General features: G+C 56.8%; 2 protein-coding genes across 12 annotated transcripts; both read left to right on the top strand.

The window, feature by feature from the left end:
* The first annotated feature begins 141 nt into the window (after positions 1-141).
* On the top strand, positions 142-13,626 carry MST1R (macrophage stimulating 1 receptor). 11 transcript variants are annotated; one of them, XM_047096493.1, is made up of 20 exons: positions 142-1,624; positions 4,511-4,699; positions 4,780-4,908; positions 5,086-5,256; positions 5,561-5,721; positions 6,085-6,250; positions 6,364-6,500; positions 6,931-7,092; positions 7,189-7,282; positions 7,441-7,650; positions 7,751-7,897; positions 7,977-8,139; positions 8,286-8,387; positions 8,463-8,669; positions 9,032-9,112; positions 9,264-9,445; positions 9,529-9,638; positions 9,904-10,069; positions 10,477-10,613; positions 13,050-13,626. In XM_047096493.1, exons 1-20 carry the CDS (start codon positions 392-394, stop codon positions 13,303-13,305), a joined length of 4,203 nt encoding a protein of 1,400 aa, XP_046952449.1. In that variant the 5' UTR covers positions 142-391; the 3' UTR covers positions 13,306-13,626. The 11 variants fall into 11 exon arrangements, with proteins under 11 accessions (XP_046952449.1, XP_046952454.1, XP_046952453.1 ...); XM_047096498.1 differs by having other exon boundaries at positions 7,438-7,650; positions 8,304-8,363; positions 8,466-8,669; XM_047096497.1 differs by having other exon boundaries at positions 7,438-7,650; positions 8,304-8,363.
* Positions 13,627-22,360: 8,734 nt separating this feature from the next.
* LOC124523879 (uncharacterized) lies at positions 22,361-26,107 on the top strand. The gene has a single exon (XM_047095802.1). The coding sequence runs from the start codon at positions 22,361-22,363 to the stop codon at positions 26,105-26,107; it is 3,747 nt and encodes a 1,248-aa protein (XP_046951758.1).
* The last annotated feature ends 436 nt before the right edge of the window (positions 26,108-26,543 follow it).

The raw sequence follows: 26,543 nt of genomic DNA, 5'->3' as shown, positions 1-26,543 counted from the left end.
CTTTCGAAGGCCTGGAGAGTCGGGTGGGAGGAGGGGCTGGCTAGGCCGAGCCTTCAACGGGCCCCGCCCACAGTTCCGCCCACGCACCCTGGCCCCGCCAGCCCCGCCCTGCGCCCTCCTGCCGACTTTGCTCAGAGTGCCTGCTTGGAGCAGCAGCTGGGGCAGGCAGGTGAGGGGGCCTCTTCGTTCACTGGCGGTGTGTATGTCCACCTGGTGCCAGGTGCTCAGACCCGAGGGCAGGGGAGGGCGCTGGACATCACGCTGGGGGTGGGTCAGCTGCCCGAGGGCTTTCAGGACCGGCTGCGGACTCAGGTCCCAACCGGGACCTTGAGTCTGCTCCCAGCCAGGCCCAGGCCTCCAAGAGTCCCTGCAGGGACCCAGGTGGGCCTCGATGGAGCTTCTCTCGCCGCCGTCACAGCCTTCACTGTTATTGCTGCTGCTACTGCTGCCACCACTGCTGGCCAGAGAGTCCTGGCAGTGTCCGCGCACACCCTACGCCGCCTTGCGCGATTTTGACGTCGAGTACAAGGTGCCCAGCTTCTCGGCCGGAGGTCCGGTACAGGCCATAGCGACCTACGAGGGCGGCAGGGACGGGAGTGCCGTGTTCGTGGCTACACGCAATCGCCTGCACGTGCTTGGGCCTGGCCTGCAGCCAGTAGAGAGCCTGGCCACAGGTCCTGTTGGAGACCCGGGCTGTCAGACGTGTGCGGCCTGTGGCCCGGGCCCCCACAGCCCGCAGGGAGACACAGATGCACAGGTGCTGGTGCTGGAGCCAGCTCTGCCCGCCCTAGTCAGCTGTGGCTCGAGCCTGCATGGGCGCTGCTTCCTGCACGAGCTAGAGCCCCAAGGGACAGCCCTGCACCTGGCACCGCCAGCCTGCCTCTTCTCCGCCAACCACAACCAGCCCGAGGACTGCCCTGACTGTGTGGCCAGTCCTCTGGGCACCCTCGTGACCGTGGTTGAGCAGGGCCATGCCTCCTACTTCTACGTGGCATCCTCACTGGATGAGACGGTGGCCTCGAGCTTCAGCCCCCGCTCAGTGTCCATCCGGCGCCTCAAGGCCGATGCCTCAGGATTCGCACCGGGGTTTGCCGCGCTGTCCGTGCTGCCGGAGCACCTCGCTTCCTATCCTATCCAGTACGTGTACAGTTTCCGCGCCAGAGCCTTTGTCTATTTCCTGAAGGTGCAGCGGGCCAGCGTGGCAGCTGCCCCGGAAGCCTTGCACACACGCCTGGCACGGCTCAGCGCTGCTGAGCCCGAGCTGGGCGACTACCGCGAGCTCGTTCTCGACTGCCGATTCGCACCCAAACGCCGGCGCCGCGGGGCCACTGAGGGAGGACAGCCCTACCCAGTGCTGAGGGCGGCCCACACAGCTCCAGTGGGCAGCAAGCTAGCTGCTGAGCTGAGCATCGCTGAGGGCCAAGAAGTGCTATTTGGCGTCTTCGTGGCTAGCAGAGACAGCAGTCCCGGTGTGAATCCCAACTCTGTCGTCTGTGCCTTTCCCATCGACCTAGTGGACACTCTCATCGAGCATGGTGTGGAGCGCTGTTGTGAGCCTCCTGTCCCCCCTGGCATCCGGCGAGGCCTCGACTTCTTCCAGTCGCCTAGTTTTTGCCCCAACCCGGTGAGCAGAAAGAAGGGGCCCTCACCTGTGAGCAGGTGGTAGAATCCAGCAAGAGGGTCTGGGAGGGAGGGAGAAGGGCAGGAGGGAAGACGTTTTCTCTTCCACCCAGTTCCTTAGTGCTGGGGGCAGGTGGGGGTGTGGAGGGCGTGAGGGAATCAGCCAAGCACAGGCTATACTGGAGGCTCACCTACTAGCCAGACTAGTCTCTGTTTCTCCTCCATTTTGCTCTTTCACTCTCTTAGGTACTATGGCCTCTGATTTTTTTAGGTAGTTTCCTAGATTGTGTGAGAAGCAGATTGCATCACAACTGTCTGGCAGAGACACTGCCTAACTCCGGTACAATGATCCCCTCCTACCTGCCCACCACACATACCCTCAAGGACATACACAGAGAAACAGCCCCCCACACAAGCAGATGCTAACAGATTCACACAGATACGGCTGCTCACCAACACAGTTTCTCTTTCCCTTTGGAAGCACTGTTTTGTTCCGCTTTCCAAAGAGGGTGGGGCAGGAGTTGTCAGAGGATGCCCCCACCCCATTCCAGGGAGCCTCCTGGGCCTTGGAAGTTTGGGGGCTTGTCAGAGAGCCTGCATGGCTTGGGCTTCACAGACACACTCGTCCCTGATTGTCCTCTGTGGAGTGACTGGGGGAGGACCAAGGACATGGTGGGAAGGCAACTTGGCTCTAGTAGATTCCAGGAAGCTCACCCCAGTCTTGTGCAAACAACTGTAAACATCTGGGGATGAGTAAAGGCTTAGGAGGGGCTGGTTGGAAGTGGTTCACCATGAAGGAGTCCCAGACTTTCTTTCACTATGGTTGGGGCCCTGCTCTAGTTCCCCATCTCACCCCAAGTAAGAGGTCTCCCGGCCATCGCTGAATTGGGGGCTTTTCCCAGCAGACCCTACCCAGGTTCTCTCCAGCCATGGTGTCATGGAGCTGGAACAGAGACAAACAGGACATTCCTTAAAATGCTAAGGACAAAACCCAAACTGAGAGCCATGGAAACAGTCCTACCCTAGCTTGTAAGAGGTAAAACCAAGACAATGGGGTGAACAGCACTGGATAAGTGCTGGATAAGTGAGCTCACTCACTGGATAAGTGAGCTCACTCACAGTCACTGCTCTGAGTCTTTGGCTGCCCTGTGGCTCTGCTACTTCTGTGACGTTCCCCACTGACTCCTTTCTGGCTCTTACTAATGCCTCAGAGGTGGAAGGAGAATGTACAAACAGCGAGGAGTAGGGCATCTCCAGCCTCCCTCCCTCAGCTGAGTCCATCTGGGTTGAGGAGGCCCTACGGGGGGAGAGCCCTCGTCAGGGCCTGGGCAGCCCTGCCTGCCCTCCTCTCTTCCTTCTGGGGGAGTCTGAACCTCTCACGGACTTGGCTGGTGGTCAGTGGGTCAGAAGACATCCAGCATGAGTTGGCAGTGCTAGATTCGAGGAGGACTGATCTCAAGATGGCCCACAAGCTGGCCAGGGAGGTGTGTGAACCAGCCTGTACAGTGTTTGTCCAGTGACTGGGCATGTAGCCTCCAGGGCAACACCCACTGTGTGCTGATTGTGGCTGGCCTCAGGAAGCCTGTGGGACTCTGAGCTGGCACCTACCTTCCATGGGTTCAGGTGGGATTTGACTCTCGAGCAGTCACCCTCCTTTGTGGGGCACTGGACACTTGAGTCATGCTCTTAGGAGCCACAGGCTGGCTTATAGACAAACCTGAAAACCCAGAGCTAAGTCCTAGGACCCAGGGGCAAGCAGACAGGGGTGTGGTCCTGATCAGGGTAGGGCCTCTTTGCCACCCCTCAGCCCCCACCTGTTCCTGAGTCATGCTAAAAACACCCGCTGGCTTCCGGCTAAGGTCAGGCCCCTTTCCTGCCTCAAGTGAGGACAGAGTCCCAGTTCCCACCCATCCAGGCTACAGACCTAGAGTGTGTGGAATTTCTGTGCCCAGCTCTGCACCCCCAGGGCTCCTGATCAGCACTGAGGTCTCAGGACTAGGTTAAGCATACTTGGTTTGATGGGAGCCCCAGGGCTGGCAAGGGAATGTCGCAAGCCCCAAGGCTACTGAGCCCTGCCTGTGCTTTGCACCCAGCTCCAATGCCTTGCATCATACCCTGATATGATTTCCCAGAAGCTTCCACAGTCCTGCCTTGGTGCCTTGAGTGCAGTCCCCCAAAACACCTTCCTATTAAGAACAGGTGACAGGTGTTTCCCAATCCCTGGGGCCTAGCCTTCAGGCCTTGGTTTTTCCCTTTTGTATCTGAAGGGGATTCAGGTTGCAGCTGGAGGTACAGGAAGATCTTTGGAGTCTCAGGGAGAAGAACCATGTTACCAGCCCCATGCTGGCCAATTAACTTCAGAGTTTAGCCACCTTAGGCTGGAGAGAAACTGAAGCCCCCAAAGGGGACAGGGTTTGCTGAAGTACAGGGAATAACCAGCAGGGGGCAGAAGAGGACTCTGCTCAAGAGCTCAGACTTCTTGCCTGGCTCCTCTCCTGAGGGCCTATAAGGCCTTGGACAAGTGACCAAACGCTTTCTGAGCTCATTTCCTTATCTGCAAAATAGGGGTGTTGAAAGCACCCACTTTACACAGTGGTTGTGAGGCAAGAATGAGGTTGGGTCTGTGAGACTCTAAGTCATTATCAGAATGGACATGGCAGGTCAGGGCAAGGCATAGCAGACGCTGCCCTTCCAGCCTGGGCCTTCCTTCCTGGACTTACTACCTCTGAGAGCCCCATAAGTGGGAGGGGGTGGGTAAGTGGCAGACCTGGAGTCTTATCTAGCCAAGTCAGGTAAGGGATGGGGGTTTGGGCTGCTGTGGTCACTGACAGAGACCCCAAGGGGTCAATGTGTGAGGATGAGCCCTGACTCCTTACCCGACTCTCCTCAGCCTGGCCTGGAGGCCCCCAGCCCCAACACCAGCTGCCATCACTTTCCTCTGCTGGTTAGCAGCAGCCTATCACGTGTGGACCTCTTCAACGGGCTATTAGGACCAGTACAGGTCACTGCACTGCATGTGACACGCCTTGACAATGTCACAGTGGCCCACATGGGCACAACTGATGGGCGCATCCTGCAGGTAGGACCCCCATCTCCACAGCTCCTTGTTCCTGGGTCCCCTTCCCCATTTCCATTTTGCTCACAGCTAACCTATCCCAGGTGGAGCTGGCCAGATCTCTCAACTACTTGCTGTATGTGTCCAACTTCTCACTGGGCAGCAACAGGCAGCCCATACAACGAGATGTCAGTCGCCTTGGAGACCACCTGTTCTTTTCCTCCGGGGAACAGGTAAGGTGGGACTAGGGTAGGGCCTGGGGCCAGGGCTGTGGAAACAAAGCCTCCCCATCTAATCCAGGGAGGCACTGACATACAGGTCTCACCACCCTGACCTACAATGGGACCAGGCAGTCTCTGGGTCTAGTTCTCCCTCCAGCCACCCCTGAACCACCCCTCTGCCACTCCAAGGTCTTCCAGGTACCTATCCAGGGCCCTGGCTGCCACCACTTCCTCACCTGTGGGAGTTGTCTGCGGGCACAGCGTTTCATGGGCTGTGGCTGGTGTGGGGGCATGTGTGGCCGGCAGAAGGAGTGTCCTGGCTCCTGGCAACAGGATCATTGTCCACCTGAGCTTACTGAGGTATGACTTGCTTGGCAGGGCCCAGGTAAGGGTGGGACAATCTGGGCCTGGAGTGGGGGTCAGCATGTGTTAACCATGATCCTCAGGCCTGGAATGTCCCCAATATCAACAAGGAGGGTATTCTTGTCAGAGGGGATGGCACATGCAAAGACTTAGAGGCAGAAAAGTGCCTGAGTGAGGACTACAAGTGATCTAGGAGACTTGGAGGGAGGGCAGGCAAGGGGCATAGCAGAAAACTCTGGGAAAAGCAGACAGCTGAGAGCCCGGATGCACACAGGGACTCAGGCTCTCTCCCTCTCTTCAGTTCTACCCCCAGAGTGGACCCCTAAGGGGCAGCACAAGGCTGACCCTGTGTGGCTCCAACTTCTACCTGCGCCCTGCTGATCTGGTGCCTGAGGGCACCCATCAGGTCACCGTGGGCCAAAGTCCCTGCCGACTGCTGCCCAAGGACAGCCCAAACCTCAGGTACAAGCTGGTCTCTGCGCTTCCTGTCCCTGACAGGGGTGACCAAGCAGCCCCTTCCCTGTGAGACCCTGTCTTCTGCTTACTGGGGGCAAGGAGATATCAGGCAAACTGCAGTGACTCTGGTTGCTTGGTGTCTAAGGAGACCTCTCTGTCCCTGCTTGAGCCTGCATATGCCCTACCTGTCTGTTGAGTCATGGAACTGGGCAAGGTTAGTCCCTGCCTCACCAGATCCTGCTTACCTTGGAGGAAGGCACGAGTAAAGAGATACCATCCTCAGGCTCAGAGGAGACCTGTGGTATGTAGCAGGCATACAGCCAGGCCTGTGTGACCCCTGGCTGACCTTGGGTTCCCCTGGTACCCTAGCCCAGTGCCCCGGAAAGACTTTGTAGAGGAGCTTAAGTGTGAGCTGGAGCCCTTGGGCATGCAGCCAGCCGGGCCCGCCAACATCAGCCTCACTGTGACCAACATGCCACCAGGCAAGCACTTCCAAGTGGATGGCACCTCCATGCTGCAAGGCTTCTCTTTCATGGTGAGGCCACCTTGCCTTGTCTGTACCCTTGGCCAGCCAGGCAATGTGGGCAAGGAAGGGCTTGGAGTGGAAGGCCTTTTATGCCAAGCTAAGCCACCTCTATGTCTTCTTAGGAGCCAGTGCTGACAGCAGTAAAACCCCTCTTTGGCCCACGGGCAGGGGGCACCCGCCTCACCTTTGAAGGCCAAGGCCTGTCTTTAGGCACCAGTCAGATGGTGCTGGTCAATGGGACTGAGTGCCCACTGGAACAGTAAGTGCCAACATGCAAGGGGAGGGGAGGCCACAGGGCTCCCCACTCAGGGAGCCCTTACCAGGTGGGCCTTGGATCCTACCAGGGCAGAGAGAGCAGAGCTCAAATGGTCAGTGTAGGGAGCAGGTCCAGGAGGAAGGGTCTGTTGCCCCCTCCAGCCCACGGGTGGTTTGGGGATGGTGAGAGAGCCCATCACAGAGTTAATTGGCTCTAGCCAAGGCTTTGGGGAACCTTTTCTGCCCTGCCTTCTTCTTGGAAGCCTTAAAGACTCTGTCTTCAAACAGACTCATTGATAATGGGCAGGGTGGGAAGATGACCAACAGAAGAACTGAGAGGGATTGGCAGACCTTAAAGGAGGTGGGTCTGGCCATCACCTGGAGGGTGATCCTGAGACCAATCCTCCCACCCCTACCCCCACCCCGTTCTGCAGGGTCAGCGAGGGGCAGCTCTTATGTACTACGCCCCCTGGGGCTGCTATGGCCAGGGTTCCCATTCACCTGCAGGTGGGGGGCGCTGTGGTGCCAGGCTCCTGGACCTTCCACTACCTGGAAGACCCCATTGTGCTGGGCATCAGCCCCAACTGTGGCTACATGTAAGTGCCACCCCCTTGCCCACTCTGGTCTCCTAAGGAATGAGGGAGGCAGCCTCAGAGAGCACCCCAAGCCCACCACATTGCTTTTCTCCACAGTGGCTCCCATGTCACCATCCATGGCCAGCATCTGACTTCAGCGTGGCACCTAGTGCTGTCATTCCATGATGGGCTTATGGCAGTGGAAAACAGGGTGAGCTGTCACTGGCAGCTGCCAAATGGACACTAGCCAGGAGGGAGGAAGGCTGGATCAATCCTCTAAGTTCTAGCTCTACCCCGTGCTGGGCTGAGGAGACTGGGGTGGCCATAGGTGGGATGCCTGGCTAACCACTCTTGCATGGGCCCTAGCAGTGTACAGGGCACCTCCCGGAGCAGCATCGGTGCCGCCTGCCCGAATATGTCGTCCGAAGCCCCCAGGGGTGGGTAACAGGGAACCTGAGTGCCTGGGGGGATGGAGCTGCTGGCTTCACGCAGCCCGGCTTTCGCTTCCTGCCCCCACCCCATCCACCCACCAATGACTTTGCCCCACTGAAGCCCGAGGAGCACGCTGTTAAGTTTGAGGTAAGTGTGGGGGATGGAGGTCAGGGACGGTGAAGGGTTAGGGCTGAAGCCTTGCCCAGAGGAGATGGGGGCACTGGCCAGTCCTTATGACTCTCTGCAGTATATTGGGCTGGGCGCTGTGGCTGATTGTGTGGACGTGAACGTGACCGTGGGTGGTAAGAGCTGCCAGCATGAGCTCCGGGGGGATGTGGTCATCTGCCCTCTGCCTTCCTCCCTGCAACTTGACAAGGATGGCGCCCCACTGCAGGTAGGCAGCTCAGCTGGCTCTCCACATGAGACATGGGCCAGGGCTTGCAGGCTGGGCCTGAGCTGCCACCTGCCCCCAGGTCTGTGTGGATGATGGATGTCACATCCTGGGCAGGGTGATACGGCCAGGCCCAGAGGGGGTCCCACAGAGGCTACTCCTTGGTGTCCTGCTGGCCCTGCTCCTGCTTGTGGCTGCACTGGCCGCTGCGCTGATCTTCAACTACTGGCGGAGGAAACAACTGGGTGAGCTCTCCACTCCCCTCCTGACTTGGCCTATACCAAACCATGGCATCTCCAAGTCCTCTTTCTGCCCAGGCCTTGGAGGTCTGCCCATACCTCCTGGGGACTGAGTTTGGAGAGGCTGGCCACCAGGGGCTGTCTTTCCACAGTCCTTTCTCCAAACCTAGATGACCTGGCATCCTTGGACCGGACCACTGGAGCCATCCCCTTGCCTGCACTCCGCTCAGGTTCTGACTACAGAAATGGCCTTGGTGAGACGGGGGAGGTGCTGAAAGCTGGGGCCACACCCTCTGTTCCACAGGCCCCTCACTTCCTCTCCTCCACAGCAGCCCCTGCCACTCATGGTCTGGATTCCACCACACAGAGCCACAAAGCATCCGTCTCAGACAGTGGGGACGGGTCCTGTGTCCCACTGTTGCAGACAGAGTCCATCCAGCTTGGGGACTTAGACTCTGCACTCCTGACCGAGGTCAAGGATGTGCTGATCTCACATGAGCAGGTGGTCACCCACAGGGACAGAATCATTGGCAAAGGTATGGGGGCCAAGCCAGGTGGGGCTGGGGCAGAGATGGAGTCCTGAGATGACATGGACTCAAGGGGCATTTGGGCAGAACTCTGCTCTGGCCTTTCCACCAACCTTTGTGACCTTGGGAATACCACGTAACCTCTCTGAGCCTCCATTTGCTCATCTGTGAAATAGTAATTAGTTCTGTCTTCAGTGGATTCTGGTGCAGATTAAGTAGGCATGGGAGGGGTGCAGGCTCTGTCATTACGTAGCTGCTATTTGTTTTTAATGTCACATCGGCCAGTTGGTGCTCTGAGGTTTGGTTGCCAATGAGAGGGTGTGGTGTGCACCCTGAGCATTGGGGCCCTCTCACCATCTCCCCCTCACCAGGCCACTTTGGAGTTGTCTACCATGGAGAATACACAGACAAGGACCAGAATCGAATCCATTGTGCCATAAAGTCTCTGAGTCGTAAGTAGGGAAGAGGCTAGGAAGATCCCCGTCCCTGCTGTGCTACCACCTTGCTGAGTAACCCTGAACAGGAGAACTTTCTTCTCCATTTCTCCATCTGACCCTGGCAAAGGGTCTTCCTGCCCTGAGTCTGACTCAAGCCACTCTACAGGCATTACAGAGGTGCAGGAGGTGGAGGCCTTCCTGCGCGAGGGGCTGCTCATGCGTGGTCTGCACCACCCAAATGTGCTGGCTCTCATCGGTATTGTGCTGCCCCCTGAAGGGCTGCCCCAGGTGCTGCTACCCTATATGCATCATGGAGACCTGCTTCAGTTCATCCGCTCACCCCAGCGGGTCAGTGCTCGGGTCAGGAGACTTGGGCAGCAGCTGGGGATGAGTTGCTATGCCCTTGCCTACCGACCCACCTGTGCCCCTAGAACCCCACGGTGAAGGACCTCATCAGCTTCGGCCTTCAGGTAGCCCGTGGCATGGAGTACCTGGCAGAGCAGAAGTTTGTGCACAGGGACCTGGCTGCTCGGAACTGCATGTGAGGGGCCGGAGCATTTGGGGTGAGGGAAGGGGGCAGGGCACCAGGGTGCACAGCTGCCCAAAGGCATCTCAGGGAAGGCCCCACGCTCCAGCCCTTGCTGTACAGCCCTGGGCATGTCCTCCCCTCTCTGGGCCTCAGTTCTCCTATCTGCCCAGTGCAGGCTTAGATTGGACACGGTGGCTCTGAAACCCTGTGAAGGCCTGGAGTAAATGGGTTTAGGGCCAGGTGGGGGCCAGTCCTGAGTATGATCCCCTGCTCTCAGGCTGGATGAGTCATTCACAGTCAAGGTGGCCGACTTTGGCCTGGCCCGTGGTATCCTGGACAAGGAGTACTACAGTGTTCGACAGCATCGCCATGCTCGTCTCCCTGTCAAATGGATGGCACTGGAGAGCCTGCAGACCTACAGATTCACCACCAAGTCTGATGTGGTGAGGCCCCACCTGCCCCAGAGTCCACATGGCCTCAGTGTCCTGGGAGAGCACTTGGCCTTGCCCTTTTAGGTCCAGATGATGATCTGAGCCCAGGGAATCCCTAAGCTGGGCAGCCCCCGCAGCCCATTTGCCCACCTCTTGAGCAGGTCTAAGATAGAGCCCTCTTGCCACGGCAAGAGGGGGCTCTGAACTCATTGGCTCCTTGCAGACAATACAGGGCCTACAGGCCCAACTCTGGGCAGGGTCTGGTGATGCGAGGAGACTGAAGAAAGATGCGTATGAGATACTGAGGAGCGGGCTCTGATTGATTTCCAGCTGGAGGACTCTAGGAGATAGAGGACCTGGGGGGCCCACCTGTCCCCAAACTTGGGGTAAGAGTTGAGTCTCCTTTCTCCTTCCCACAGTGGTCATTTGGTGTGCTGCTGTGGGAGCTGCTGACACGGGGCGCCCCACCATACCCCCACATTGACCCTTTTGACCTCACTCACTTCCTGGCCCAGGGTCGACGCCTGCCCCAGCCTGAATATTGTCCTGATTCTCTGTGAGTATGTAGAGGTGGTAGTGGGAGGGAGCTGGGCCCCAGAGACAAGGAAGGGACAGGAGACAGTGTTCTTGCCTGGCTCTCGGACTGATCCTCTGGTTGACCTGGAAAGGGACCCTCTCTGGACCTCAGTTTCCTCATCTGTGGACTGGTTCCCCCAGCATTTGGGGCTGAGTGCTGGGAGGAGATCATGGTTGCCATGGTAACAGTACTCCCCACTCAGAGTCTGGGTTGAGGCCAGTGATTTGATTTCTCAGCACTCCTCACCCCACCCCCGCTAAGGGGGGCCTGTTTTCCATCTTTTCCATTCATTTAACCTCAGAGAGAGGTTCCATTAGCTCCCACACTAGCCCCCACCCCCAACATCTCCCTACTGGATATAGTTTCAGATTCCCTGATCCCAAGGCATGGTGACAACTATGAAACAGTCACTGTGCCTGCCCAGTGGGTCTGTGCCGGGGTTCAGCTTCAGAAGCAGTACACGTGCCTTGTCTGTGCCCAGATCTTTGTGGTTAGAACAGGAAGAACCAGGTCACAGGTAAAGGTAGTTGATGATTCCAATCTCAGACTGTGCTCTAGAAGGGTACGAGTAACCCTTCTTCCCAGCCCCTGCCTGCCTTGGGTTTGATCTTTATTATTCATTTCACTAATGCCTCTGGTTTGAAGTAAGTGAAATCATCTTTACTACCCATCTGCCCCTGGGTCAGTTTCCCTGAAACAGACTCTCACCTGGAGCTATATATACAGGGAGTTTATTGATAGACTGGGGGAACCTGAGTCCTCTGAGTGGGGAGTACTATTACCATGGCAACTGTGATCTCCTCCCAGCCCCAAATGCTGGTGGAACCAGTCCACAGATGAGGAAACTGAGGCCCAGAGAGGGTCCCTTTCCAGGTCAACCAAAGGATCAGTCAGAGCCAGGCAAGCAGAGAGCCCAGGGAAGCAGGACTGGGCAGGTGGAGAAGTTGGGCTGCCATGCAGATGCTGCAGAGGCTATAGCCCATCCTTGGGCTATAGCCCAGGGGGCTGCTTGATCTGGGGTGGCTCTTTGGAGTTTTAAGAAATATATATATATATATATATATATATATATATATATATGTATTTTTTATTTTATATTTTTAATTAAAAAAATCTTTTTAATGTTTATTTATTTTGGGGAGAGAGAGACAGAGCATGAGCAGGGGAGGGGCAGAGAGAGGGGACACAGAATCTGAAGCAGGCTCCAGGCTCTGAGCTGTCAGCACAGAGCCTGACGTGGGGCTTGAACTCACAAACTACAAGATCATGACCTGAGTTGAAGTCGGCTGCTTAACCGACTGACCACCGACTGGGCACCCAGGTGCCCCTTTTAATGTTTTTTGAGAGAGAGAGAGAGAGAGAGAGATAGTGTGTGAGCAGGGGAGGGGCAGAGAGAAGGGAGACACAGAATCTGAAGCAGGCTCCAGGCTCTGAGCTGTCAGCACAGAGCCCAATGTAGGGCTGGAACCCACAAACTGCGGGATTGTGACTTGAGCTGAAGTCAAACGCTTAACCAACTGAGCCATCCAGGAGCCCCAGAGTTTTACGAAATTTAGATCAAGGGGCCAGGTCCTTGTACTGGACATTAATAAGTCACTGGTCATAGTGTGAGCTTGGGGGAGGCAGTTACTTTCTGCCTGGGGTGATTCCTAGGGAGGGCTTTAGCCAAGGGTCAGCAGCACCCACTGGGAGGATGAAGGGGGATCTGGGTGGACCATCACAGCATCCACTAGACCAGACCAAGTCTCTTTTCCACTTGAGGCCTCAGTTTCCTTATCTGTAAAGTTTGGATGATGACAGTACCACCCTCAGAGTCTGAGAATTATAAGATTATTGTGTGTAGGGCACTTAGTGTCATTTAAGGCAGAGGCAGCATTTCCAAGATGAAGAGGCATGTATTGGGGCCCACCAGGTAAACCCACAGAAACAATGGCTGGGCATCCCACATGTCCATGTCTCAGGACTTTTAATCTCCATTTCATTGGACATGGGCTTCCTTCCTAGAAGACCTAAGATGATAACTGATAGCCTGTGAGCTGCGCCTTAAGCTAAGTAAGCGCTTCACAGGCATCCTCCCACCCTATGCCGCCACAGCTCTGTGATCAGAGGAGGATCCAGAGACACAGAGAGGTTAAGAATCTTGCCCAAGATCACATTGCTCAGGTCACACCGGGGCTCAGGAGTCCAAGCTCTTAATTCCTGGGGCAATTCAACCTCTGCCACGGTGGGGAGGCAAGACTGGAACAGCAATCACAATGCTGAGAAGAGCTGCCTCTGACTGGGCAATGCTCTGCACTAGGCCCTGTTACCTGTTCTCATTCCTGTGCGGCCTGCCAGAGGATTAAGAGCAGGTGGGCAGCCCGGAATCTCTGGGTGGGGATGTGCCCTGCCTCTGACATGCCCCTCTCCCCACAGGTACGCAGTGATGCAGCGCTGCTGGGCTGCAGACCCTGCAGAGAGACCCACATTCTCAGCGCTGGTGGAGGAAGTGGAGCATGTGGCGGCCAGGCTGCTTGGGGACCACTACGTGCAGCTGCCTGCAGCCTACGTGAACCTGGGTCCTGGTGCCTCGGATGAGGCGAACATGCACCCAGAACAGTCGCAGACCCCACCTGTGCACAGGATCGCACGTCGACCCTGGCCTTCCTCAGAGCCACCACAGCCCACGTGACCTCTGCCCTAGGCAGGCCCCAGGGATTGGACCTGCCTAGCAGCCAGGGAGTTAATCCCAAACTGTCTCTAGGCCATGCCAGGCCAGGGGCAGCCTGAGCTGGCTTCTGCCCTGTCCCTGCCCCCTTAACTTTCAGGGGTGACAGGAGGGAGCAAGGCACTTGTCCCTTCACTCCAGAGAGGGAGCAGTGAGAATGATCCTTGATGCGAGGAGTATTTATGGCATACCTGGTGTGTGCTTGACCTTCTGGGCACAGGGGACTTAACAGTGACCGCACAGACACTGGCCCTTGAACTAGTAAATGAACCAACGAATCATCAAGTGCAAATTGTGGTCAATGCTATGAAAGAAAGACAGGCTGCTTTGAGGGAATGGAGGTCAGCTTTAGAGAGAGAATAGAGGTGAAAGAAGCCTCCCCAGGAGGTGACATTTCTGCTATAACCCTGTCAGGTAGGAACTGTGCCAGAAGCAGAGGTGGGGGAAGACAGTTTTGGGCAAAGTGAGCAGCACATGCAAAGACTCTGAGGCTGGAAAGGGGTTGGATCAGTAAGAAGGCTCCAGAGAACAGGAACGGTAGGGCAAGGTGCTAATTCAGGTTACAGGGCCCTGGGGACTTCTTGATGGAACCAAGAGGGGTGGGTTGAGTACCCAGGCATGCAGTAGTCAGAATGGCTTCTCCCACTGCCCAGCCCATGTCTGTCCCTTTCCCCAGGCCCCGGCTGCTCTCAGGGCTCCCTGCTCTGCCTGCAGCTCCCCCCCCACACACACACACACTGTCAGGACATAGAGACCGGCTCCCCTACCTCAAAGCCTACCAGCATTGCCCTTACAGCCTTGAGAGAGATGAGCCAACAGCAAGGCCTCACCACACTTTTTTTTTTTTTTTTAATTTTTTTTTTTCAACGTTTATTTATTTTTGGGACAGAGAGAGACAGAGCATGAACGGGGGGAGGGGCAGAGAGAGAGGGAGACACAGAATCAGAAACAGGCTCCAGGCTCCGAGCCATCAGCCCAGAGCCTGACGCGGGGCTCGAACTCACGGACCGCGAGATCGTGACCTGGCTGAAGTCGGACGCTTAACCGACTGCGCCACCCAGGCGCCCCATCACCACACTTTTAAGGCACCAGCTTCAAGATGCTAGACTGCCCAGGCTATTTATACTCGTCAAGACCACTGCACAATAGCCACTAGAGGGGCAGACTCCACTGGAGAGCGAGAACAGTTTCCTCCTTGTACCACTCTTCTCCCACACCCTTGATGCTAAGGGCACAGCTTGGATGTCAGTGACTGGGCCCAGGGCATGCATCATGGTGGTTCTTCTCTCTTACACAGGACCCCTATAGCCTCCCTCCCACCAGTTGGGAGACCCCAGCTCATCCTAAGGGGAGCAAGCTCCCTCTCCTGTGAGTTGCCAACTTTTTGCCCTGTCACACATGTAACACTGGGTTTGAAGCAAGAGCTCTCTGGTAAATAGAGTGGGGGTTTCCTTGGGACTGGAGCTGCCCAACTGTTCTCTATCCATAGGAGGCCCTGCCATGGGGAGACTAAGGATCCTGAGGACATGTGGGTAAAGCTTAAAAGGGGATCTTCTGCTCAAGTGCAGGGTTCCAAAGATCAGGGGTCTATGATCTGGAGAGATGGACTCTATCTGCCTGTTTACCACTGTACCTCTGATCCCTACTCAGTCATAGAGGATGTCTTATAGCCTTGCATGTTCAGCCAGAGACCCCTGGTCCCTGTGTGTGCGTGTTGTGTGTGTGTGTGGTGGGGGGAATCAATTGTGTCACCCTGAGGCTACAAGAGAGATGAGTGAAATGTCCTAGAGTACCCCTGACAGCCATAGTCGCCATACTAGTTGGAAAGGGCTGTCTCCATCCCTCCAACTTGCAGTCCTCCTGCTCTGACCTCATGCTGGGGATCTGAAGGTCATCCAGAGCTCCCCGCCCTGGGTGGGGAGTGAGGAGAAGGCCCAGGGGCCTCTCTGAAGCTGGACTGAGGCTCCTTCTCCACTGAGCCCTTGAAACTCATGGACCACTGTCTCATCTGCTCATAAGAGAGGGGCTTGGAGAAGAAGGGGTCTCTGCTTGGGAGGGGAGCTTAGCAGGAGAGGACTCTCAGAGAAGGCAGATGGAGGATAGCTCCAGGTATCAGCTCTCCTGTGCAGCCAGAATGTGGGGCTTTGGACATATTTCTGAGCCAAGGGCCTCTGGGCCTCTGGGCTTCCCAGGATTCTCCAGGGAAGGGACCTAGTTAAGCAGGTGCTTGGGCTCCTGGATCATGGCACAGCTGCACCCCCTCCCAGTGCTGCAGCCCCCAAGCTCTGAGCTCCATTCTCAGAGCCACCCGAATAGTCACAATTTCAGCTGGAGTGTCAGAAACTGGAACTGTTTCAGGGTTTCAAATTCCTGACTGGGCCACCAGGGAGAAGAAGAAGGGAGGGTTAGTTCTAGGCCCCAGATGGGCTGGGGGAACTAGAACGTTTCTGAGTGGCTTCCAAGCCAGTGAAGGCTGAGCTGCCTTTCCCCTGGGGGAGGCCTGACTAGTATCTCAGGCATGGTGGGTGGCTGGTGCAAGGGGAAGTTTACTGGTGGCCATGGTGGGCCTAGGCCCGCCACTAGGATGGGATGGGGTGAGCAGAGGCTTCTTCTGGGGCTTTGGGAGTCCAGTCTTTCCACCATGAGCTGTGGAAAGAAGGTACCAGCTCCCCTGCCTCATCTCCCCCTATCACAGCCCAGGGGGGGCTGGGGGCAACAGGTGCCAGTAAAGGCTGGAGGGAGGCTAGGATGGGAGCTGGGGCTGAGGAAGCTGCAGATGACTCACAGCCTCTTGACTGCCCATTGGTGTCACTGTTGTCTGGCACCTGGAGAGCATGCATGGGGTAGACCGACCCGCTTTGATGGGGGACCATGAGTCTGGTCTGAGATCCTCCTTATGCCTCAGTCCCAGCTTTTCAGAGAATTTTCCCAGGGACCCAAAGGCCCTCTGGGGTCACACACAAGGGCCCCAGATATTGCCCCATTCCAAACTTTGGGATCTTCCTGGGACACTGGCCTCACCAGTCACTCCCTCAATGCAGCTCATGAGGCCAGAGCTCCACCTACTTCAGAAATTAACTCCCTTTACCTGTAGAGTGGGTCGGGGGAAACATGGGCACTGCTGGGAGTGTCTGAGGCTCCATGAGGCCCAGGCTGCATCTTACACTTACTGCCTCTGCCTGGGGAGAAGCAGTCCCAGGAATCAGTAGCTGAGCACTGAGCCTTATCTACCAGGCCCTAACGAAAAACACCTTTTACTCCATGCGGCGTTGGAAAACTCCCCTCTGTGAAGTCCCCAGGAACTGAGCGTCTCTTCACTCAGAGCCTCTACTCTGCCCAGATGAGGGTCCTAGCCGAGAGGTGGGGCTACGCCAGACCAGAGGAGTGGGGATGACTCCGTAAAGGGCCTCCGGTGTTCCCCATCTGGCACAGGGGCCTGCTGAGCCTCGTTCTCTCCTGCTACTCCTTTGGGGTTTGCTCTAGCTAGAGTTTCTAACCCAATGAGTATAGATGCCAGGAGATCCTGGGCAGCTGTGACATTCACATCTGACTGAGGTGGCCTCCTGGCTGGGCTTGGGTTCTTCAGGTTTGAGGATGGTGACCTGGAGCATGAGCATGGCCTTCACAGTTGGTCCTCCCCTGGTGGGAGTCCTTGGCCCAAAACTTGGCAGAGCTTGCCTGACCCAGCTCAGAACATAGGTGTGGCACCTGGATCCCAGCCACCTCACACTGATATCCTCAGACCCCCTTAAAAATGACTGTTTCTCCTGAATCCTGCTCCCCACCCACCCAATCAGTCCGTCTCTGATAGGAACTCTCGGCTCCTGAGCCTCCCCGACAGCCTCTGCATCTTGTTCTCTATCCCCTCAGTGCCCCAAACATCTTCTGCCTCCAGTTCCAGGATATTCATGCTAGGTCTAGCAGGGATGGCAGTGCTGCCTGGAGAGGGAGGCAACACCACCACACTCTCCTCTTGTAGGATGAGGATCCCAGCACCTGCGTCTGCCCTACCATTGCTACTCATTCCCCTGCAACTTCTGCTCCTCCCATCTGGCAGCCCTGACCTTGTCAGGAAAGCAGAGGTACTTGTGGCCCTGACAGCCCAGACAGAGGGTCCTGACAGGAGGCCCTTATATTTAGCCCTCACCAGTCTCACTGTCGCTCAGTGGAAGCTCAGAGGCAAGGCCCGCGGTAGTGCCTATTTTGAACTCAGGTGGTGGGAGCTGAGGGAAGTTGCTCAGGAGAGGGAGCACCAGAGGCTCTCAATGCCGGGGGCATCCTTGCCTTCTCTCCTCTCTATTCCTTTTTAGGTTGGTTTAGCCACCTGCACACTTGTGGAATGTCTTGGACTGGGCACTTGGGATCTGGGAACATATCAGGAAAGGCAGGGGACTCAAAGCAGCTGGCAGCCAAGAGCACAGGATTCGGTCTGCTTGGAAGCCAGTGCTCGCTTTCTCATGTCACAAGTCCCACCAGTGCAGCCTGGTCCCAAAGGTCCCAAAGGAGTCAGCTTCACTCCTGGACTCTGTGCTAGTGCCAGCTCCAGCCAGGCATCGATTATGCTGACATTTCCTCCAAGCTGGGGAGCTCCCTCTTCAAAGGGGGAAAGGAATCCTTTGGGCAGCCCCAGTCACCCTTCCCACATGGCTCCTTGCCCATGGGCTCTGACCCAGCCATCTGTTCTTAAAGTTGCCCCCACCCTCCACTGGGCCCGGGTTCTCCAAGGACCCTGAGGGAGGGCAGATCTCACCTCCCCTCTGCAGATGTGGTTGGAGGTCTCTTCTCAATAGTCATGAAGTTATGCATGCTTCTGGCAGCACTTCCTCTGCCCCCACCTATGCTGGCTCCTGGCTGGGGAGCTGCTCCCAGGGACGGTGAGGAGCTTGCCCTGGCCCCGAAGCAGTCAGGGTGTCTCTGCCGTTGCCCTCCCTCCAGGCTGGTGCGGCTGGCCATCTTTCACGCAGAGTTACGTAAGCTTGAGTCAATTGGAGCTCAAGCAGTTCATTGTGGGCTATTTTTAAGCTGTAACACATTACAGCAGAGGGGTCACTGCACCGAGGCTTGCAGGGAAGGTTGTTTAAACATCTGTTATTTAAATTTCCCTGTGCCTTAGAGCTCAAAAGCCACATCCTCCCGGCACTCTTGGATCTGCATTCCACATCCCAGATTAGGAGTAGATTATCACCCCTCACCCCACCATTGGTTCCCCTAGGGCTGTTCTCTGAACCCTTGGCTGTCTCCCTTTGGGGTCAGGCTTGGGGACCAGGGAGGAGGAGGGGTTGGCTCTCTCTAGGGAATGGGTGAATTCTGGCCAGGAGAGACTTCAGGGAAGCCGGAAGTTAGTGCTCATGGGTCATTCGGACAGGCCCAGAGTAGAGAGTCAGGAGAGGAAAATACAGAGAAAGCACTGTGGAGCTGTTTGTGGAGCCAGGAGACCAAGAATGCCTCCTTCCTTTGTGGGGGTCTCGGTTTCCCATCACTACCCAGAGAGGGTTGGGTCAAAACATCCTTTTAGGTCTTTTCTGAAGCCTTCCTGTACCTGGGCTGTGCTCCTATGTGGAATGCCCTCCCTTCGCAGGTCTAAATGCTACCTAGCTGCACCCTCTGGGGCAGAAGGGCTGGAGTATGAGACCCTGGACAGTGGGCATAAATCTCTCAGGAAACACGCCTTGCTTTTTACTCTATTTACCAAGTGGTTGCCTCCACTGGGAGCTCTCTAAGGTTCCTTCTGATCCTAGATTTTCTGGCGATATCCAGAGTCTTCCCTGGGCACATGGAGGGGGAAGACAGGTAGACTGGAGGAGTGCAGGGCCAAGGATTTGACAGAGCTGTTTCCTGAGAGTACAAAGAAGCCAAAAATACATCTGCTTTGGAGAATCAGGTCTGGGAGACCTGGCTAGTCCTGAAACCCTCCCTCTCCCCTTGGTGCCCTTTCTGCCCTCCACCCTCAAGACCTCCTAGGTGGGAGGGTTCTAGCCTGATCCACAAGAAAGAATGGTTTCTCAGAGCGTCCTGACTCCATCTCCTGAAATCTGACCCTGTCCACGGGAGTTGGGGCCTTTTCCCCAAAGTCTGCCCAGAGGGGGTCAGGTGACGTGTGAGAAGAGGTAATGTCAGGACCTGCCCTCCAGAGGAGACTCCTTATGGCCTTGCCCTCAGACTAGGCTCCTTTCAGTTCTTTCTTGGCCCCTCCATCCTAGAGAGCCTTCAGCCTGGGGAATGGGCTCAGCCTCGAGGAGGGGCTCTCTAGTTTGCCATGGCAACATGTTGGCCCTCCTCACTTTCCAGAATCAGAAATAGAATTGGATGCCCTTCTTCGTGGGGAGAGACTGTTTAAAAACATGTAGGGGGGAGGGGTACAGTGGCAATGTCCCTGCCTGAACCCTGGGGGCTGGGCAGAAGGGGTCCAGCCTGGGAGCCTCTCTGGCTGCCCTGCTGCCCCTCCCTTTACCTGGATGAAATGCACTGGGCTTTGACCAGCCCAGAATTCTGAGTACAAAGGACTCAGCCTGCTTCAGCAGGGTGTGTAGCTGGCCCCTCTTCAGCACTGCCAGGCTCCTGGGAGGCCACTGGCTTAGAGGTGCCATTAGGGAAAATGGTCCTCCCAGGCTTAAGCCACCTGCTAAGCTATTGGGAGGAGGAGAAGGTTCATGTGGGACACAGCTTAGGTGGGGGCTTGGGGCTGCCGCACTCAGAAGGGAGGCATGTTGACTGCTTTCCAGCAGGGTCCATGCGTACAAGTCCTAGGCGTGGTAACCAGCGGTGGTACATAGATTTCTGAAGTGGGCCAGAGCCTGGTGGTCTGGCTTCAGATTCTGGCTCTACTACTAATTAGCTAAGACCTCTGTGAATTCTTTCTCCTCTCTGTGCCTTGATTTCTTCATTCGTAAAATAGGGATGGTAGTGCCCGGCTCATCAAATTATCATGAGGCTGGGTTACATGCATTCAGCACCACCTGGCTCGGAAGAAGAGCCCAATCGGTATCAGTCATCGTTATTGTTGCTATAAGGGGGTGTTTGCTTCCCAGGAGGGGAAGAGCTTTCTCCTCTCTCAGGACTGCTTTCTTTGGGCCTTCCTTCATGGGCCCACATCCTTCAGCTGGCTCTGCTCCTTTCCCCAGGATACCTCAGGAGAACAACCCCAGGTCAGTTGTTCACAAAGCTCCCAGCCCTGGAAAGGAGGATTATGCCTCACTTCTGCAGGAGAAGAGGGATGGCTCTCAGGGCCTCCCTCCATGCCTCCCCAGCCCTCCCAGGTTCAGCCCAGCTCAAGGCCTGCACATGCTCCAGAGGCTGCTACCAGCATCTCTGTTGTTGGGGAAAAAGCAGTTTGCTCAGGGCAAGAGATGAATGAAGTTGATAGTGTTCAGCATGTATGTGCGTGTGCATGTATACACACGCAGGCCACAGACCCTTCGGCTCTGCCACCTTCCTGGGCCACAGTGTGTGGTGACACAGTAGTGTTCAGAGAAATCTGTCCCCATTCTTAACTGAAGGCAGCATCTGGGGAGAGGAGAGGGGGCCTGGGGGGCCTGAACGTGGCTGAGTCAGGCTTTGCCCCATGCTGCGTCAAGAAGGTGCGGATGCAGCACAGTGCTAGCCTTAGTCCCCGGTCACATCGTTTCACACCCCACTGCCAACTGTAAGTACTATTTTTAACCTTTGTGAAAACACTGCTTCAGAGGACGAGCCTACAGCTGCATTCTCCACAAACCTGTTTCCTGGGCAGAAAGACTGAGGCCTGAAAGGACATAGCCCTGGGGACCAGACGGAAGAGGTTCAGAGCTGACAGCTGGCAGGAGGCAGGAGAACTGACGTGGCCTCAGGTCAGAACCTCCAGACTAGGCCTGTGGTTAACAGGTGGTTCCCCAAACTGCTGCCTAGGCCTGTCTTGTGTCGCAGTAGGTCACGTCTGGTGCTGGTGGTCCTGGCAGGTCCCACCCCTCCCTGCCTTATGTTTGCCCATTTAAGAAATGAAGGGTGAAAGTGCCCACCCAGTCTAATAGCTTACATTTCCTATGTGCCTACCCTATGTCCAGTCCTTTATCCAGCTTGTCCTCATTGTATATACAGCTGTGCCCACTGCATGCCCCATCCTGCACCAACCATACCTCCACTCTGTAGCCAGCCCTGTGTCCCCTGTATCCCTACTGTGCCCCCTCTGTAATTGCCACTTGGCTGGCCTTGTGTCCACTGTGGCCTAGCCCTATGCCAAGTGCCCTGCCCCCCTCATGGCCAAGGAGAAGTTGACACAATGTGACAAGAGCTAGAACATTCTGACTTGAGGATTCTGAACAAAGGCCCCACCCCACCCCTGTGGCTCCCATAGTCACCTCTGTGGGATACTGACTGGTTCTAGGCTTCAAAGACATGTGGCTCTGGGGAGGGGGCTCTGTGAGGCACAGGCAGAGGAGAACCATCTGGAGCAGAAAGACTGCCAAGGAGCTGCTGTCCCTGGAGTGGGAGCCAGGGAACATGGGGGAGAGGAGCATGGGCCTGAGCTGGGCCCCTCACCCTCTTCTGTCTCCCAGGACTGAGTGGTAAAGGGGCTTTGATCCACCAAAGGCCCTTGAGTCACATACTTGGAACTCATCCCTGGGTCAGGCCTTAAGCCTCAAGTTGACACCTGAGAAGTGAGGAGAAAGAACCAAGTCTGGCATCTGAAGTACACTAGGAATCCAGAGTCTCCCCTGCCTACCTTTCTCTGTTGGCTTTACACTGCCACTCCTAGGCCCTGCCGCAAGGGGCACTGTCCTCACTCTATGGCAGGCCTGGGTAGAGTAGTCACCTGGCTGGTAAGGGGAGAGGAGGCTGGCCTAGGGTTGGTGAACTTCACTAAGGTTCCTGGGCCTTTCTGTTTCCCAAGGTTCCCTGGGCAGACCGCATTCCTCAGGGGGGTGGGGCCCCTGGTTTCCCACACTTTGTCACCGCCCCCCCCCCAGGTCACTGGGGGCTGTGATGTGTGGGGTCACCATGACAACGAAGTGGGGGCAGGGCACCTAGGGCATGGAGCAGGACTATGGAAGTCACCAAGGAGGTGGGGGGCCCTGATACATCCGGCCCCCAAGACCACTCCTTGGCCAGAAGCCAGCAGCCGGGGGGTGGCCTCAGAGGGTCCCAGGGACCATGGATAAACTCGGGATCTGCATACTTCAGGCAGGGGTTGTCATTGTCCACTGAGGCCATCATTGATGGGACCTGTGGCCCTGCCTCCCAGGCCCATGCCCCTGAGCCCATTCACCAGCTACACCGGGACCCTGCTGAGGTTAGCTCCCAGTGTGGCTGTGAGCAGGCCTCCCAAGATACTCTGAGGCTCCCTTCTACTAGTCTGTTTCCAAGCTCCATCGTGGGAACCCAAACGCATCTCATCGTGGAGAACAGGACCCTGGCCCTACCCGTGTGCACACGCAGTGACAGCACCAGTGACATGGCCCAGGATGGATTCTGCCGCTCCCGGCTTCAGGTGCAGGTTGCAGGGCAGGACAAGGCTCCAGCTAAAGTCCTGGTAGGCTGGGGCAAAGGCCCTTGCAGTCCTGACCAGAGAGCCCCCGTGGGCAGCAGAAAGAGCCGGTGGCTACCCTATTTCCTGTCAGGGGAGGATGGCTCAGTTGTAGCCCAAGATCCTCCTCTGGCTCCAACTCAAGGTCAGGCCCAGGGCAAGTGCCCGTGTCCAGCCCAGGCTCCTCCAACTCCATCTCAGACAAATACTTCAGCTGTGGATACAGCTCTAATGCCAGCAGTATCTGAACCTTACACCTCCAACCCTGACCACTCGACAGATACCCTTGCCATCACCAATGGCCTGTCCCAAGACCTCCTGCTCAGGGAGTGTGGCAATCGATGGTCAGTTGTCTTGGAGTCTTCCAAAGTGGTCACACCCTGCCAGGACAAAGTGGATTTTCATTTTCGGGAGGAGACTCCTGCCCCAGCGCCCACTCCAGAGGAGTCCTCAGACCATGTCCAGGAGCTTGAGGTTGCCAGAATGCAGGTGTTACCCAACCAGCCCGAGAACCCAGCAGAGAAGCCCCTGGTCTACACCTCCAGGCCAGGCAGCCCAACACCAGGCTCAGGACTCCCAGGGCCCCCCAAGTCCCAGAGGAGTAGCCATGAGATCTGCAGCTCTCAGCCAGACCAGAAGCCTCTCAATGTTTGCAACAATACCTGCTCCAATGTGCCAGCGTCTGCCTACCAAGTATCCTGCCACGAGCAGTCCCCAGTCCAGTCTCCTAGGAAAGCCATACAGATTCCCCCTTCCAGTGCCCCTACCTGTCAGCTCCCAGATGCTGTGGAAGACCGTGTGCTGGTGTTTGATATAGCCACAGGCAACACCAGGATGGGGCATCTGTGCCATGACCCCATGGGTTCACGGGCAGTGCTTGTGGGCCTCATGCCCAGCCACCCATCCATCTATGTCCCTGAAAATGTGTTGTCCACTCGACCATTACCCGTGCCAATCCTTTCCCCTGACAACAATCGTTCCAGATTCTGGTCCACTTCACCCATACTGTCCAGCCCTGTGCCCTCTAGCCTCTCGTCGGGAAGCTATCGAGAGGTGGCCCTGGTTCCCAAGGAGGGGAGTATCAACTTGGAGTCATGGGACTCCCCTGGTACTGAAACACCCATCAGACTGTTCACTGGGCCCATTCCACTGGGGATGCCCCTCCAATTTGGTGAGAGGATATTGAGCCATGTTCATGAGCCTGGCTGGTCTAAACCTGATGCTGAAAAAAATGAAGCTAGTCACACCATCTGGATGCTGAATACAGCCAGGATGCAGGACACTTCCATGGTCCAGCCCATGAAACTGCAGTGGATGAACTCAGAGCTGATCCCAGAGCCTACGCCACAAGCGAAACACCAGGTGATGTCCAGATCCCTACTCCAGGTGGATACAGGCAACCACAACCAGAAAGCGGTCCTTACTGCTCACCCTGACAACCTTAGGGCAGAAGGTGCTGGGCAGGCCTCCCTCAGTGGTCAGCCGCCACTAGCTGAGCAGTGTCCCCTGGCTGGACAGCCCCCTCCAACTGCTCAGCCTCCCTCTGCCGACCAGTGCCCCCTCACCAGGCAGACCCCCCTTTCTGGTCAGCCACTCCTGGCTGAGCAAGCCCCTTCTACCAAGCAGCTCCCCCTTCCTGGTCAGCCCCCTCTCACTGGAACCCCTCTTGCCAGGCAGCTTTCTCTCACCGGGAAGCATCCCTTTTCTCAAGAACCCCCCATTTCCAAAGAGCCCATCATCTCAGGAGGGACCCCCATCCCCAGGGAACCTGGCCAGGCCTCCACCTTGCATCAGGAAGGAGAGCCCTTGGGCTTGCCGGCCCACGTAGGGCTACTTCAGGTGCCCCTGGCCCCTAAGGAGACCCGTGTCTACGTGAGTAGAGAAAAGGTCGGTGTCGGTGCCACTCAAAGCTCCAGCACACATCAGCTCTCATCCTGGCAACCTGGCAGCTCCCCTGGGACCCAAGAGGAGCAGTTTTCCCTGGTCACATTATCTACACCTGGCACTGGCTGCAAGGTCTTGCCCGTGGCTATGGTGGGCAGTGACCCCCAGGGTCCCCGGTTCAAGCTGATGGCTGAGGACATTACGCTCTCACCAGTGGTTGCACACCTTGGCCTGCTCCGTGGGGCCTGCTACGAACTGGTGCCCGCCACGGATGCTCTGCCAGTGCAGTCCCCGGTGCTCTGCCGCCACTCACTGGGTCCCTACCAGGACATGGCGGCTGTGGTGATTGACACAGGCACGGGCTTCACCAAATGTGGACTGGCTGGAGAGGACCACGTCCTCAGTGTGGTGTCCTCACGTGTCCAACTGCTACAGCACCCAGCCCAGGACGAGCCTCGGTATGTGGTGCCCGAGGACCAAGAGGGCTCCTGTTCGGTGCTGAATCGAGGAGTGGTCTCGGACTGGGATGCATTGGAGGTGCTGTGGCAGCACTTGTTTTATTGCAGGCTGGGCGTGCGGCCGGAGGAGCTGGCTGTCCTCGTGGCTGACTCACCCATTTCACCGCGCACCAACCGAGAAAAGGTGGCTGAAATACTCTTTGAGCGCTTCCACGTGCCAGCCATGCAGACGGCGCATCAGGCCCTCCTGGCACTCTATGCTTACGGGCGCACCACTGGGCTGGTGCTGGGCAGTGGCCATGGTACCTCTTATGTGGCGCCTATCCTCACGGGGGATCTGGCCCCCCTCGACACCTACCGGCTGGACGTGGCTGGTGCTGACCTCACTGAATACCTGGCTCAGCTATTGCTGGCAGGTGGCCACTCGCCACCCAAGGCAGGGTTGGTCAACCGGATTAAAGAGGCCTGCTGCTATGTGGCCACGGACATGACAGCTGAGATGGCCCGCGCCCAGGCTCAGGCCCGAGTGGACTTCATGCTTCCAGACAAGCAGGTCATCACACTGGGCTCTGAGCGTTTCTGCTGCCCTGAGGCCCTCTTCCAGCCCGATCTGCTAGGCCTCAACCAGCCTGGCCTCCCACAACTAGCCCTCCTTAGCATTGGCCGGCTGGATGCCAAGCAGCAGGAGCAGCTGCTGGCCAATGTGGTGCTGGAAGGTGGCACCACCCTGGTGAATGGCTTTCCTGAGCGCCTAAGTCAGGAGCTGGGCCCCCGAGCCACTGTGCTGGGCTCTCCCCACCGTGCTGTTGCTGCTTGGCTTGGAGGCTCCATCATGGCATCCCGGGACTCCTTCCAGAGTCTGTGGCTCAGCCGCCGTGAGTACGAGGAGGAAGGCCCTTGGGCCATCTACAAGTACCATCTGTGAGCATATAAAAGTTCTGGTTCTGCTTACTTCGAGCACTGTGGCATGTTTTAGACACAGAGTGGTGTGGGGAAGGACAGAGGTCCAGGCATGGAGTTAGAGATGGGGACCCTGGCACTCCCAAGGCACACCCTGCCTCTGCACAATGGAACTCCATGGGCCCTGGCAATCCTATCCTTTCCAGAGAACCTCAGAGTCCCTTGGCTGGCATTGGCTCTGGTCTAGTCTGACCTTTACTGCACCCCAAGGGCAATCATAGACAGTGGCTGCTGTGGGTTTTGCCCCGTTGCCCTGGCGACAAGTGCAATTACCCTTGATTGCCAGCTGGTTGTCATGGCAATTTCAAACATAATGTAATAACCCACACAGCCTGGAGTGAGTCATGAAGGGGGGGACAGCCCCCTCCCCTAGCTCCAGAGGAAAAGATGGCTTGCCCTCC

This window comes from Lynx rufus, unplaced genomic scaffold (genome assembly GCF_022079265.1).
Source record: "Lynx rufus isolate CCGP_SWC_20201006 ecotype Redwood Valley unplaced genomic scaffold, mLynRuf1.p SCAF_4, whole genome shotgun sequence".
In the NCBI taxonomy this organism is placed as follows: Eukaryota; Metazoa; Chordata; class Mammalia; order Carnivora; family Felidae; genus Lynx; species Lynx rufus.
The sequence above is the reverse complement of the archived record's forward strand: the minus strand, read 5'-3'. Positions and strand labels throughout refer to the sequence as shown.

Excerpts from the sequence above, each read along its gene's own strand:
- MST1R (XM_047096489.1), top strand. The coding sequence starts at position 392 with ATGGAGCTTCTCTCGCCGCCGTCACAGCCTTCACTGTTATTGCTGCTG. Across the intron at positions 8,670-9,031 it reads GGACAGAATCATTGGCAAAG|GCCACTTTGGAGTTGTCTAC; the intron begins GTATGGGGGCCA and ends CCCCCTCACCAG. Across the intron at positions 10,070-10,476 it reads TCACCACCAAGTCTGATGTG|TGGTCATTTGGTGTGCTGCT; the intron begins GTGAGGCCCCAC and ends TCCTTCCCACAG.
- LOC124523879 (XM_047095802.1), top strand. The coding sequence starts at position 22,361 with ATGGAAGTCACCAAGGAGGTGGGGGGCCCTGATACATCCGGCCCCCAA.